The 13,580-nt window shown below is 44.9% G+C and overlaps 1 protein-coding gene across 16 annotated transcripts in view; it reads left to right on the top strand.

Moving 5' to 3' along the window:
* Positions 1-13,580, top strand: part of ROBO2 (roundabout guidance receptor 2) — a 1,535,448-nt gene that overhangs the window by 1,411,744 nt on the left and 110,124 nt on the right. For all 16 annotated transcript variants that reach the window (XM_073668228.1, XM_073668234.1, XM_073668219.1 and 13 more), the window contains one exon: positions 1,947-2,068. In XM_073668228.1, coding sequence (XP_073524329.1) covers positions 1,947-2,068 — 122 coding nt within the window. The remainder of the gene's footprint in view (positions 1-1,946; positions 2,069-13,580) is intronic.

Raw genomic sequence — 13,580 nt, 5'->3', positions numbered from 1 at the left:
TGTTATCTAAAGAAATGTCCTGGATGTCATGTCCAACTACAGATAGATAGATAGATAGATGGATAGATAGATAGATAGATAGATAGATAGATAGATAGATAGATAGATAGATAGATAGATAGATAGATAGATATGGGATAGATAGATAGATAGATAGATATGGATAGATAGATAGATAGATAGATAGATGGATAGATAGATAGATAGATATGGATAGATAGATCAAAATAGTTCAAATTAATTTGGCACAAATTAAAAACATTGGGCTTTTTTTCCTATCGATTTTTGAAAAGATATGCATAAAATTACACCCGGGGAGACGGAGGACATGAGCAGAGTTGCACCCAATTTTGCAAATTTTTAAAAAGTCATGATTGATGAATCCCCCAAAAACATCTGAAATCGCTAAACTTTGCCCACACGGGAGACACGGATTTTAAATAGATACTGTAGATAGTTGATGGCGGGAGGGATGGATTGATAGATAGATAGATAGATAGATAGATAGATAGATAGATAGATAGATAGATAGATAGATAGATAGATAGTGGATGGGTGAATGAATGTAAAGTATGATGGATGCATGGACACATAGATAGATAAAGGAGATAGATAAAAGAGTGATAGATAGTGGATGGATGGATGGATGGATGAATGGACACACAGATAGATAGATAGATAGATAGATAGATAGTGGATGGATGTACAAACGTACACACAGATAGGTAATTTAAAAATGTAAATACTGTAGTTGAGGATGCTACTATGTAAATTTATGCTAATTTTCACAAGAAACTGTCATTTACAATATTTGGCATCACCATTTATTAATGCATATAATCAAGTCACTGGGCTGTCAGCTAATTCAGACAGGAATCAGGTCACGATTCAGTAATTTTGATAATTAAAAGACTTAACTTTACAAGAGATCCTTCACTGATACAAGAGTCTGCTGAACTCGGTGCAGGTGTACTGAATGGTTGTCGTAAGAAATGCTGAATATTTGGAGGCATAGTCTTCTGTTTGTGTCAAGGGTACAGGGATATACATTTGTGCCCTCAACATTGTAAGGTGGCTTGCGATAAATATATTAGCCAAATCAACAACGGGGCATACATGGTATCATCACGGCTAACATTGCCCTGAGCTTAAAAGAAATCCGAGCACCAGAGCTTTTCAGCTTTATTGCATTCCTTAGTTTTTGACGTTGCCAATCAGGGACGTCCTTCACTCTTTAGATGCAGTTTGTTTGCTGTTATTGCCTTCTGTGATTGCATTTCGTCTGTCCTAACGGGTCTATTTTAGAAAATTATTGTATTTCCCATGAAAAACTATTTTAAATGATGTTTTCTAATTATTGTACATTGTACAATTTCCTCTGTTACTCCTCCAAGAAATATGTGACTAATGAACAACTGGGTGTTATTAATCTCATTGTTAAAGTGGTGTGTCCCTACATAGTATGCAATGATTGGGCGGCATCAGACACACCCCCAACTGTAAACACCCAGTTGTCAATTTATTTATACATTTCTAGGAGGAATAACAAAGGAATAGCACAACAAAGAGTTAGAACAAAAGATGTTTTAAATTGTTATTTAATGGGAAATACAATTATTTTCTAAATGAAACTATAGAGCTTATGGATCTTCTTTTAGTGCTGTGTCCATAAATAGCACACGGTCATCTTATAAGAAACAGGAAAGAGAAGCATCTACTTTGCCAAGAAAGTTTACTTTGTGTTAATATTCGAAATCTGTCGTCTAGACAGGTTCCACCGCCTTATAGCCTGAGCTTTTCTCCAGTTTCCATTTTATCAAAACGATCCATAACTTAAGCAATTTCTTCTAAATAATCCTTCAGAAATTCCAATAATTCCGCTGCAGAATCAATTGTAAGGAGGATTTTGTGTTATTTTCTAACTATTCTGTAATTGTGTTCACTAGATATAAGTCCAACAGTTCAAGGTGTAGATCACCGGCAAGTCCAGAAAGAGCTGGGGGATGTGATTGTTCGTCTGCACAATCCTGTGGTCCTCTCATCTACCACTATCCAGGTCTCCTGGACGGTAAGTACTTTGTAGCTGAGTGCATAAGCGTTAATAAATGTGTTAATAACTAATCACAAAAATTACTTTATCCATTGTCAGCATCTGATTATCATCCAGAAGAAGCTGACCATAAATATAAAATATGAGCATACAGTTCTTACCACTAACTCCTCATTTCCACAAGTCTCTCCTGACTGGACCACATATATATGGTTACTTGGCTGTGCATTTACCATATTTATATGGTAACACACATAAAACACAGCTCACATCAACAAACACAGCTTACTTATATCAACACACAGCTCTGCTACATCAACACACAGCTCTGCTTCATCAACACACAGCTCTGCTACATCAACACACAGCTCTGCTACATCAACACACAGCTCTGCTTCATCAACACAAAGCTCTGTTACATCAACACACAGCTCTGCTACATCAACACACAGCTCTGCTTCATCAACACACAGCTCTGTTACATCAACACACACAGGTCTACTAAATTAACTTATGCCTCTCTGCTACATCAATACACACACTTCTGTTGCACACTGTGTATACACTACCACATTTTGATATTTATTCCAGCCATGTGACTGATCACATTATCTGAAAGGTCTTTCAGCCAATCTGGACCTGCAGCATCTGTGCAGCATCTGTGCAGGTCTTGATTAGCTGGTCCTAGCTTTATCTCCTGCCCTGCACTGATCAGACTGATCAGTGTCAGGCAAATGGAGAGAGAATGGTATCACTTAATAGTTCTCTCAGTGCTCAGGAAGGACATTAACAGAACAGAATATTAACAGAAGCATACAGTCTAGATCACGTGAAGTCATTATTGGTCTTTACTCCTCTTTGGTCAGACCTCATCTGGAATACTGTGTACAGTTTTGGGCACCACATTTTAAAAAAGACATAGACAAACTGGAGCAAGTTCAGAGAAGAGCGACCAGAATGGTGACTGGTCTGCAAACCATGTCCTATGAGGAACGGTTGCAGGATTTGGGAATGTTTAGCTTGCAAAAAAGAAGACTGAGAGGAGACTTAATAGCTGTCTACAAATATGTCAAGGGCTGTCACATTGTAGAAGGATCATCTTTATTCTCATTTGCACAAGGAAAGACTAGAAGCAATGGGATGAAACTAAATGGGAGGAGACACAGATTAGATATTAGAAAAAACTTTTTGACAGTTAGGGTGATTAATGAGTGGAACAGGCTGCCACGAAAGGTGGTGAGTTCCCCTTCAATGGACGTCTTCAAACAGAGGCTGGACAGACATCTGTCTGAGATGATTTAGTGAATCCTGCTTTGAGCAGGGGGTTGGACCAGATGACCCAGGAGGTCCCTTCCAACTCTACCATTCTATGATTCTATGACATTGTGTCAGCATCCCCCTTGATCATTGGGAGCTGTCTCCGGATTACAAGATGCATACTCTTTTTAGCACACTTTTTTTCTTGCTAAAACGTACTTGTTATTGTTCAATAGTCAAAAAAATACAGTTTAAATATTCAATAGGAAAAGAAGAAGGAATATCCAGTGGCTGCGGCTTATCTTCAAAACTGCCCAGTCCTTCTCTCTCCCAGCACATCTGTTGGGAGAGAATCTGGAGTCCCATATGGACAATAGATGGGTGACCGATATCACCTATATCAGTGCTTTCGGACAACTTTTATCTAATGTGTAAGGGAGCCTTTACTGAATGTTTTCTTAGGTGGGAGAAGGGGCTAACAAGGTCCAGACATGACTACGTAGCTGACTATGACTGAGTTACGAACAGCAGGTAGATATTGGTAGATGTATAAAGTAACAGTTGTGAAAGGTAATACTATCTGCACAGCATTAATGGGACATTGTTTGGGGGCTACAATAATTGAAAAGAGACTTTCTTTTCTCCACTGTGAAATGAGTTTGTAAGTCACTAAGTAAAGAGTTAAATGTAAGAAAATCAGTTTAAATTACAGCAAAGTAAATGTGTTACCATACTCCTGCATTCTGTCACTGACTTTAGAGTATTGATTTTTTACACATTAAAAAACAGAAGTAGGGTGGAAAACTAACACGTTCAATAACCTAATGAGCTAAAAATAACTATAACATCTATGGAAGCTGCCAGGATACTAGTGCCGGCTGATATACAGCGTATATAGTACACATAGACCTAGATAGTGCTCAGGACTGGTACTGAATATGGAGAGCACCTTATGTCATACAGAGCATCTAATGAAGCATTTTACCTGTTGGAGATGCCCATCATCTATATGCTATTTTACCAAAACTAGTGTCTATTACTTATATTTGCTGCTTCCAGCAGTCCATACCTCCAGATGGTGATTTTAAGCTTCTTGCTTACCTTGCTGCCCCCACTTCTGGGTCCAAACTTGGTGACATCCTCCATACACCCAACTGCTTCACACTTTGTTTTTTCTTTGACCTGTGGCACAGCATTGCCAAGCAGCTGGCGCCTGCCGGTTACATCAGATCTGGTAGTCTGTTTAAAGGGTTATTAATCTTCAATATGCAGAATAGGGCGTCTGGATGTGGCATCCCTCAAAATTGAGGACTGATGATAGGCGCAAATCCAATCCGTGGTCGAAATCCAATAAAGGTTCTTTATTGTAATATCTCCAAACCAATGCGTTTGGGGGCTCCAGAAGGGCCACTTTATAAAGTGACAAAGACTTGTGTTTTTAGATAATATAATAAAGAACCTTCATTGGATTTTGACCACGATCTATCATCCATATTGTGCCTATCATCTGTCCACAATTTTGGAGAACGCCACATCCAGTCACCCTATTATGAATATCATGTCTCACAGCTTTGTGTGGCACTACCAAGTTGTGGGATAAGGACAATGGCTGTATATTGGATTATATATTTGTTCTCAGTGGAGTTGTGCCCATCATAGCACAACCTAGTGAGCATCTGCCTTCTCCATTTATCTTATTGTACTGTTAAAACATACACTCACCCTTTGTGCTCCTTTTTTTTGCTCATTTTGTCCTCCTTTAACCTCCAACGATTTTCCTGCAGATTGGGACCCACACCATTTCCCTGACTCTTGGTTCTTGTACTATTGTATCTGGCTTGACTGCCAAATTCTGATTGAACCTAATTCTCGCCTCAACCTTGCTTGTGAGTTTTGCTCATGCCTTGCCCTCCATGACCTAATTTGAAACTTGTGGACCCCAAAATCTCCAAGAAGGCACAAACTATCACTGATCTTTAATAGTATTGGTCACCTCATATTGGCCAGATATACCTTTTAGACTCATCCTACCCTACACTTTACGGCTCGGGTGCAACTGCAATCCTTCTACCCACTATAGTTAGGTCCCTACTTCTCCTTTGAATTTTTTACCTGGTTCCTGTTGGTTTACTTCTGACTCTTGACTTTCATTTCAACATACAGAATTCTTAAAAATGATAAATATATCATGTAAATATATCACGATGCATAAAGATATCCTTGTGTGGAAAATTGTATTTTAACACCTAACAATACAAATTCATTGACTCTTGTTGCGTAAAGTAAATTTTCTGCATCATGATATCTTTCTTGTTTGTTTGTTTAAAGGGGTTTTCTCATGATGTTTCTTTGGGAGCACCACTTTTTCTGCCTCCTAACTTTTTGGTTGCCAGGGGGAAATGCTTTCTCCTGAAGATTGACAATTTGGACCAGCAGGATGGTTGCATTACTGGTTTGATCTCAACACTCTGTCATGTTGCTTGCAGAGGCAGCTTTGCCTCTGCAGTAATTGGAGATGGGCAGAGGGACTGAGCTTGGTCAAATCCAGCGATCCAGCCAGCTTCAGACTTTAGGTTATAAAGCATAGAATCTACAAGCAGTGGATTTTCCTTGCATATGAAACTGGCCACTCTAATACCACTAGGTGGCCGATAACCTTGGAAGCAAGCTGTACACCATAAAATTACACATCACTCTGTTCTGGAGAACACAAAGGATTTTTCATTAAAGATAAATTGCAAAGTTGCACCTTGCAATTTTGCTCATTTAACAACTTACAAGACAGCGCCTTTTAGAAGGGCCACATCTGTAACTCATGTCTCATCCTTCGAGCTGTTGAATCTGTTCCTGACTGTGCTGTTACAACATTAATGCTTTTGCGCGAATCCCTAACTATTCTGGAGACCATAACCTGGGTTTCTCTTGCAGTAGAATTCACATATTTTTCTAAGGATTAAAACTTCGTAATACAAACTGAATAAATTATTTAACAAACATCTTAGTATAGATGAGACAGGTGTACTTATTTTAAAAATCCCCATCAGAATGGTTGTATAATCCATTTAGAAAAGTTCTCCATCTTTATATTAATATTAGTATTTTTAGAGTCAAGACAAGAACATTTTCAGAAATACTACTTTTATTCTGACACTGATTTTTAAAGGGAATGTGTTACTCCCCTGGGCGATATTAGACCCCTACTATGGGCATACAGGGTATGGAAAAGTAAATCTATACATACAGTACAGACCAAAAGTTTGGACACACCTTCTCATTAAGGGTATGTGCCCACGTAGCGTTTTTCGAGCGGATATGCTGCGGAATTTCAGCAGCGTAAACTCTTGTGAAACGCTATGTAATCCACCCCCCATGGTCCCCAAGGGGATTCCGCAAGTTTAATGCCCATGGTGCAGATTTTTCCTCTGCGTTTATGATGCGGGAAAAATCCGCAGCATGTCCATTAATTTTGCTTTTCCGCAAGCGGAAATGCCTTTGCAATGCAATAAAAAATGCAAGGCAATTCCGCATGTGGAAATCGTGCGATAAACGCACGATAAACGCGTGCGGAATTCCGCATGCGTTTATCCGGGAGAGGACATGCAGAAATGAAGCAGAAAATTTCTGCTTCATTTCCGCAGAGTGGGCACATAGCCTTAAAGATTTTTCTGTATTTTCATGACTATGAAAATTGTACATTCACACTGAAGGCATCAAAACTATGAATTAACACATGTGGAATTATATACTTAACAAAAAAGTGTGAAACAACTGAAAATATGTCTTATATTCTAGGTTCTTCAAAGTAGCCACCTTTTGCTTTGATGACTGCTTTGCACACTCTTGGCATTCTCTTGATGAGCTTCAAGAGGTAGTCACCGGAAATGGTCTTCCAACAATCTTGAAGGAGTTCCCAGAGATGCTTAGCACTTGTTGGCCCTTTTGCCTTCACTCTGCGATCCAGCTCACCCCAAACCATCTCGATTGAGTTCAGGTCTGGAGACTGTGGAGGCCAGGTCATCTGGCGTAGCACCCCATCACTCTCCTTCTTGGTCAAATAGCCCTTACACAGCCTGGAGGTGTGTTTGGGGTCATTGTCCTGTTGAAAAATAAATGATGGTCCAACTAAACACAAACCGGATGGAATAGCATGCCGCTGCAAGATGCTGTGGTAGCCATGCTGGTTCAGTATGCCTTCAATTTTGAATAAATCCCCAACAGTGTCACCAGCAAAGCACCCCCACACCATCACACCTCCTCCTTCATGCTTCACGGTGGGAACCAGGCATGTTGTGTCCATCCGTTCACCTTTTCTGCGTCGCACAAAGACACGGTGGTTGGAACCGAAGATCTCAAATTTGGACTCATCAGACCAAAGCACAGATTTCCACTGGTCTAATGTCCATTCCTTGTGTTCTTTAGTAGTGTTGAGCCACCCCCGTAGTGTTCGAGTTCGGTTCGGTTCGTCGAACACCCGTGTGTTCGCCGAACTGTTCGTCGAACTGTTCGTCGAACACCTTCGAACACCGTTAAAACCAATGGCAGGCAAACAAAAACACATAGAAACACATAGAAAACACCTTCAAAGGTGTCCAAAAGCTGACAAACTGCTCAGAAGACACAACTAACACATGGAAAAGTGACAAGTACATATAGTCATGCGAAAAGAAAAGAGGTGGAGGAGTAAAAGGAGGGGGAGACACAGATATAGGCATGTCATGCCCTTCTAAAATCCAAAAAGTGAGAAGCCGAGACGGCCAGTCCGCTCCTGCCCGTGCCACCTCCGTGTCGCCGGGTTTGTGCCAGAGCCGCGGTGAACCCTGACGGCCAGCCCCCCTCTCCCAATACTGGTGCCTGTCCGCTGGTGGGTCGAGAGAGCCCCCCTGTGGTGGAGGCAGCTCTAAGCTTTTTAATTTAAATTGTCCCTCTAATTTGAATGAATACACTTTAAATCCATTTACAAGGATCTATTGGAGGGCAAGTCTCATGCCAGCAGCCGCGTAATTCCAGCTCCAGTAGCGTCCACTAAAGCTGCTGCAGTTAAAAAGCTTTTATAAGGATCGAGCTCGGCTGTCCACCGCAAGGCATCCTAGTGCCAGTCCCAGCCCCTATGCCTTGGGGTGCCTCCTGATGCTCTTCACTAAGTATCCCGTGGTCCCGAAGCATTTCCTTTGAAAAAATTAAGTGTCCAAACTACAGGTGGTGTAGCTTGCTTAACAGCCGGGATAATCCGCTGACTAGCAGACACTGCTACTAGGCACAAAGTATTTCCTGGGCTAGATGCAGTTAAAAATTTGTAAGTAGATACTCTCGTTGGATGCTGAGAAAGCATTCCATAGAGTCTCCTGGCACGCCATATATGATTCTCTTAAAAAGCTTGGGGTAGGGGTCTAGGGGACCCTTTTATAGCCAAAATCACGGCCCTGTATCACAATACGTCACCTAGGCTGAAGATAAATGGAACTGTAGCACCGAGGGCTCGGTTGCTACAGACGTATTGCACCTCACCCAGAGGTGTGATATCTCACTCTCAGATAAGGATGGAGTGTGGATCAGGACCCGACACCTGCATGCATTACACCACATTGCCGTGGGGCAGGGCGACCAATATGCCCCTGAGATGGGCACGACAGTCCCTGTCCCTGGCTGGAGTGGGGGGAGGGAACACTGAGGAAGGGGAACCCTGCAGTGCAGGAGCAGGGAGGAAGCAGTTCCTGGGTGCATTGAGAAGGGAGTATAAAAGGTGGGCACCATCTTAGTTCAGTGCAGAGAAGTCTGAGCAGAAGTGGCAGGGAGCAGGGGCTCTGCATGAGCTCTGCTCCGGAGGCGGGCCTAGTAACAGAGGCCCAGGCCTGCAAGAGGGAGAAGGAAGGAAGAGGAGCGGAGAAGGCTCCAGGAACGAGGAATGAAGGGATCCCAGGGGTGCGGACGGGCGAGTCGCCACCGCACGCCCGAATCCACCTGCGTGGAGGGGTCAGGCCAAAGGGGGAGACCGGTCCCCGAACTAGTGGAGGCAGGAAACGACCCTCAGCTAGAAACCGGAGGCTCTGACATTTTATGTGGCGCAGCCCCTTGCTCCACCCGCTAGGAAGGCACCACATAGGGTCAGGGAAACTGGCGCCAAGTTTACCAAGAGGAGGCCCGAGGCAGCCGGACAGAAGTGTTGGTAAGAAAGGCCAGACAAAGGACACACAAAGGGGGTCCTGTGAAGTGCTCCAAAGTTATCTGGGAGTTGTCTGAGCCCCTCACCTGGTGAGCACAGTACGACGTGGGCAGCCGTTACCTGCAGACGTGGTCTGGATAATAAGAACTGTGAGTAAAGGCCCTGAACTGCATCACTGACTCCGTGTCGTTACTGCTGCTGCCCTGCACCATCACCCCCATCCTCCGCATACACTGCCCTGAGGCTATACTCCTCCCGTGGGGAGTTATGCTACGCTCTGCTGCACCCACAACACCAGCCTTAGCGGTCTGCCCTGTAGCGGCGGTTCACTCTGACCGCAATCCACGGGTGGCGTAGTCGGACATTTAAACATCAAAACCACATAAATAGTTCCGCCACTGGTTTGACCGCCCTGAGCCACGGAACCGGATCGCCGCCACGAAGACTACAACCACCAGCATCCACCAAAAAGGGTCCGGCTCCGGGTGTCCCAAGGCCCAGGGGGTGCGTCAGAACATTTTCATCACCTTTCACAATCACCAATGGGACAAGGCAGGGATGTCCTCTGTCCCCTCTCTTGTACATCCTAGTGACGGAGCACCTGCTCTCATCAATTCGCCATAACCCCAATATTAGGTGGATTGAGGTGGGAGGCACCGAGTACAAGTGCTCTCTATTTGCTGATGATGTCCTAGTATATATCACTCAATCACATATATCCATCCCTGCTGTTATGGCTGAAATAGATCACTTTGTTACATGGTAAAATTTTAAAATCAATGCAGCGAAGTCTGAGGCCCTCGATGTCTCCCTCCCTAAATCCATATAGGATTCCATCCAGTCCAACTTTCCCTTTGCCTGGCCCTCACAGGGTATCAAATACTTAGGAATTCCTATTCATAGAGACCTCTCCCATCTATGTTATCTTAATTTTGGGCCCTTTATTGAACAATTCCATACAGACCACGGTTGGCAAGTTGGAACTGTGAGATTCACTACGTGCACCACTGGTATTTTGTGGAAAAGCACATGTAAGATTCTGCAACAGTCTCTGCTGATACTCCTGCATGCGTGCATCCCTTTCTATGGCAGGAATAATTTCTGCAAATTTACTTTTGTACCGGGGATCTAACAGTGTGGCAACCCAGTAGTCAGGATTATTTCTAATTCTCACAATTCGAGGGTCATGTTGCAGGTAGTGCAGCAAGAAGGCACTCATGTGTGTTGCGCATCCAGGAGCACCAAGTCCCTGTTGTGTTGGTGGCGAGGTAACAATCATGCTTCCTTCCTCTGTCCTCTCCCCCCAACCTCGCACAACAGAAATGTGATCAAGGTCTCCCTCATCTGATGAGTCTTCCATCAGTTCGTCCTCCACTTCTTCCTGGGCTCCTGCACCTTCCTCACTAGTTTGGCTGCTACCATGCGCCCTGGTAAAATCATCTCCCCCACCCTCACATGCCTGCCGCCCTGGTGCTGCCGACCGTCTGGACCTTGCAGATGTTAGCCCTTCCGCATACAACTCCTCCTCCTCTACTTCCTCCACCTCCTCTTGTGCCACCACCTGACTCCGAATTCTGTTTAACATGTGCTCCAGCATGTAAATCACCGGAATAGTCATGCTGATAATGGCATCGTCAGCACTAAACATCTTCGTCGCCATTTCAAAACTGTGCAGAAGGGTGCATAGGTCCCTGATCTGAGACCACTCCTCCAGCGTGATTTGCCCCACCTCTGAATCTCGTTGGCCCAGGCTATACGTCAGAACGTATTGCACCAGGGCTTGTCGGTGCTGCCACAGTCGCTGCAACATGTGCAGAGTTGAATTCCACCGGGTAGGCACATCGCATTTTAGCCGGTGAAGTGGCAGGCCCAACGACTTCTGTAGAGATGTAAGTCGCTGAGCTGCGGGATGCGAACGGCGGAAGTGAGCACACAGCGACCGTGCCCTCTGCAGAAGGCCATCTAGTCTGGGATAGTGGGCTAAAAATTGCTGGACAACCAGGTTCAACACGTGAGCCATACAAGGCACGTGTGTGACATTGCCCCGGCGAAGGGCCGCACCCAGGTTTGCAGCATTGTCTCACACGGCCTTCCCTGGTTTCAGGTCCAGTGGAGACAACCGTTCATGAAATTGGTTCTCCAGAGCTGACCACAACTCCTCAGCTGTGTGACTCACATTTCCCAGACATTTCAATGTAAAAACCGCCTGATGACGTTGAGCCCTACTGCCAGCATAGTAAGGAGGTGTGCAGGATCCCTTCTGCGCAGTTAGAAAGCTTGTGGCATGACCAGACAGGCTTTGGGTGCAGGTGGAAGACCGAGAGGAGGTTGAGGAGGCAGAAGCAGTGGAGGAAAAATGACATAAAGAGGATTGACGCACAACTCGTGGGGACGGCAAGACTTGGACAGCAGCCCCTTGTCCTGCTGTCACCATAGTTACCCAGTGCCCAGTCAGCGACATGTAACGCCCCTGTCCATGCCTACTCGTCCAAGTGTCTGTGGTGAAATGCACCCTGTCACACACAGAGTTTCTCAAAGAAGCGGTGATGTTGTGTGCGACATGCTGGTGGAGCGCAGGCACACCTTTCTTTGAGAAGTAGTGCCGACTGGGCATCTGGTACTGGGGCACTGCGACGGACATAAGGTCTCGAAAATCCTCTGTGTCCACCAGGCGGAAAGGCAGCATTTCTGTAGCCAAGAGCTTGCAGATGGTGAAATTCAACCTCTTAGCTTTCTCATGGCTAGGAGGAAATGGTCTTTTACTTGTCCACATCTGAGGGACCGAGGGCTGGCTATTGTGCTTAGACGGGGTTGATAAGGGTGTCCCCGGCAAACTGCCGGTCTGTGAGGAAGATGCAGGCGGACATGTTAGGTTGCCTTGATCCAAAGGTGGTGCTATCGATGTCGGACAGCGCTCAAGACCAGCTGGTGTTACCACCTCCAAAGAAAATGATGACCTGCCAATCACGCTGGCTGTTGCGGGTAAAGAGGTGGCAGGTCTGCGCCCCAAAACAGGTGTGACTGCTGTCCCCCCAGTCACAGAGGATGAAGAGGCCGCGGATGCACAAGATATGGCAGACGGTGGTTGGCCCGGCCGGCTAGACCGCATTGTAGCACACTGAGCTTCCCACTGCAACTTATGCTTCATGTCCATGTGCCGGTTCATGCATGAAGTACTCAAACTATGTATTTTTTGGCCTCTACTTAGCTTTTGCTGACAAATGTTACAGATAACACGAGTTGGGTCATCTTTATCGATCTGAAAAAATGCCCAGGCTATGCAAGGCTTAGCACCCATGCGACCTGAAGAGCCACCACGACTTGTGGTGAGAGGCAGAGTTGTGTTTGAGGATGCAGTTGTTGACGTGCTTCCAGTACTACGTCTCTGTCCAGGAAGGCGCAACCTGACCTCGTCGTCACTAGCATCTTCCTCCACCTCCTCTGCTGACCTCATCTCTTGGCTGACTGTGGGTTGACAGTAAGTGGGATCTCCGACCTCATCATCATCACCCTGTGCGTTATCACACCCGTCGTCCTCAGAGCCAACCTGTTCCTGCCCTGACAAAAAACTAAAGTTGTCGCTCCAATCAGGTATTTGAGTCTTATCATCATCTTCCTCATTGTCTCCACCAACAGGAGTTACAGTTTGGGAATGAGGGTCTACATTATGGTCAGAACCTTCTGCGTCTGGTCCTGGATCCGACTCATAAAGATTCTGGGCATCAGTGCAGATCATTTCCTCGTCTGGATTCACAGAAGCGCTGGAGTCGACCTCTGATTCCCAGGCTATAGTATGAGTAAACAGCTCTGCAGACTCAACCATCTGTTCTACCTCATACTCAGACGGGCAGCTGGAGATTTGGGAGCTGTGAGGAAGCAAGTGCGATTTGGGTGACACCTTTGAGGACTGGAGTATTTGTGATGTTGAAGTTGATGTGGAGGAGAGCCCACTTAAAGGAGCACTTGATATCCGTTGAAGCACCTGCTGTTTTTGTGCCTCATCTGGAATTTGTAGCGATTGGCGTGGCCGTAAGAAAGGGATCTTATCACATTGTCCGCTAAAAGAAGTAGACATTTTAGTTTGGCTGGAAGATGGTCTTTCTTCTGCACCTA

Source organism: Phyllobates terribilis, unplaced genomic scaffold (assembly GCF_046119375.1).
Source record: "Phyllobates terribilis strain yellow unplaced genomic scaffold, ASM4611937v1 Scaffold_2__4_contigs__length_985480577, whole genome shotgun sequence".
In the NCBI taxonomy this organism is placed as follows: Eukaryota; Metazoa; Chordata; class Amphibia; order Anura; family Dendrobatidae; genus Phyllobates; species Phyllobates terribilis.
The sequence above is the reverse complement of the archived record's forward strand: the minus strand, read 5'-3'. Positions and strand labels throughout refer to the sequence as shown.